Here is a 1,217-nt window from a genome sequence, read left to right as displayed (position 1 = left end):
ATTTAGACACATATATACATTTTTAAAAAGGCTCTACTAACTCCGATCCACTCCAAATTTCTGTGAAAACGGCTGCGTCTTGTACATTTGTTGCTGCATCTCCATTGTCATCACCGGTATGCCTACCATCGCCCTCAGCGATGCCGATGTCGCCAACCGATACTTCTTCGCTGCCAGTACCGTCTCCCGAGCCGAGTGATTCTGATAATAAAAGAAGAAATAATTTTCAGAGCATTATATTAAAAACATTTGAAAAAATTGAAAAACAGCTGGAGAAAGTAAGTCAAGAATCCATTGAAAGCAACAAAGAAATTATGGACTTGACAAAAAAAAAATGGTTGAAAACGACAACAAAAAAACCGCAAAGATGGAAGAGTATATGAAATACTCTAAGGAAACTAATAAACGATTACTGGAGTTTCTAAATAAATAAAAATAATAAATTAATATATTTTATATTTTGAAAATGTTTAACGTTGAGTTTTTATATGGAAAATAATATATTGAAAATAAAATTAAATATTGTTTGGTGTGTACAACTTTATCTTTGATTTAATGTAAATGTAATGGTGCAAAATGTAGACATTGTGATACCATATACACATATACTTACCAAAATATGTACAAAGTGCTGTCCGAATCCTTTCCCCATTAATTGGGTCGTCGGATGCATATGAAATATCACACGGATCCTGACGTCTAGTCTCCAACTCTTCCAAAGCGCGAAACCATTTAGCGTTTAGCGTGTCGTTGTTATCATTTAAAAAATTATGAAGGACGCAACATGCTTTTATTATGGAGTTGGCATTTCGTACAGAGTTGTCAATTCCTTTTCCGATGCGTCGAAAGCGGGCCTTGAGGTGTCCAAAAGCATTTTCGACAACTCTACGTGTTTTCGAAAGAGCGTAGTTGAATACCTTCTCACCATTATTTTGATTTACGCTAAATGGATACGGTTTCATTAGTTGTTTGCTAAATCGAAAAGCCGAATCCCCAATAATGAATGCTGGCACATTTACGCCTGAAATTTCTCTAGACATTTCGCTTAGTAAAGAACACCTATCCATTTCTTTCTTAAGTGATGACGTCTCATAAATTTGAGAGTCATTACATCGCCCGGGATTTCCTACGTTTATGTAAGTAAAACGGTATCTGAAAATAYATTGTAAACATTACTTATGTGCTTATATGTATATTGAGTTTTTTGACTTTACTTA

General features: G+C 34.5%; 1 protein-coding gene across 1 annotated transcript; it reads left to right on the top strand.

Moving 5' to 3' along the window:
* Positions 1 to 30: 30 nt before the first annotated feature.
* Positions 31 to 466, top strand: LOC108975314 (the record flags this gene model as incomplete). The annotated part of the gene is given in 1 exon segment (XM_018943701.1): positions 31 to 466. A coding segment is annotated over 1 exon segment (353 nt), but the record flags the coding sequence as incomplete, so codon positions are not given.
* Positions 467 to 1,217: the final 751 nt, after the last annotated feature.

Source organism: Bactrocera latifrons, unplaced genomic scaffold, assembly GCF_001853355.1.
Source record: "Bactrocera latifrons isolate USDA-ARS-PBARC rearing strain unplaced genomic scaffold, ASM185335v1 scaffold_635, whole genome shotgun sequence".
Taxonomy (NCBI): Eukaryota; Metazoa; Arthropoda; class Insecta; order Diptera; family Tephritidae; genus Bactrocera; species Bactrocera latifrons.
Note: the sequence above shows the minus strand (reverse complement) of the source record. Positions and strands in the feature narration are given on the sequence as shown.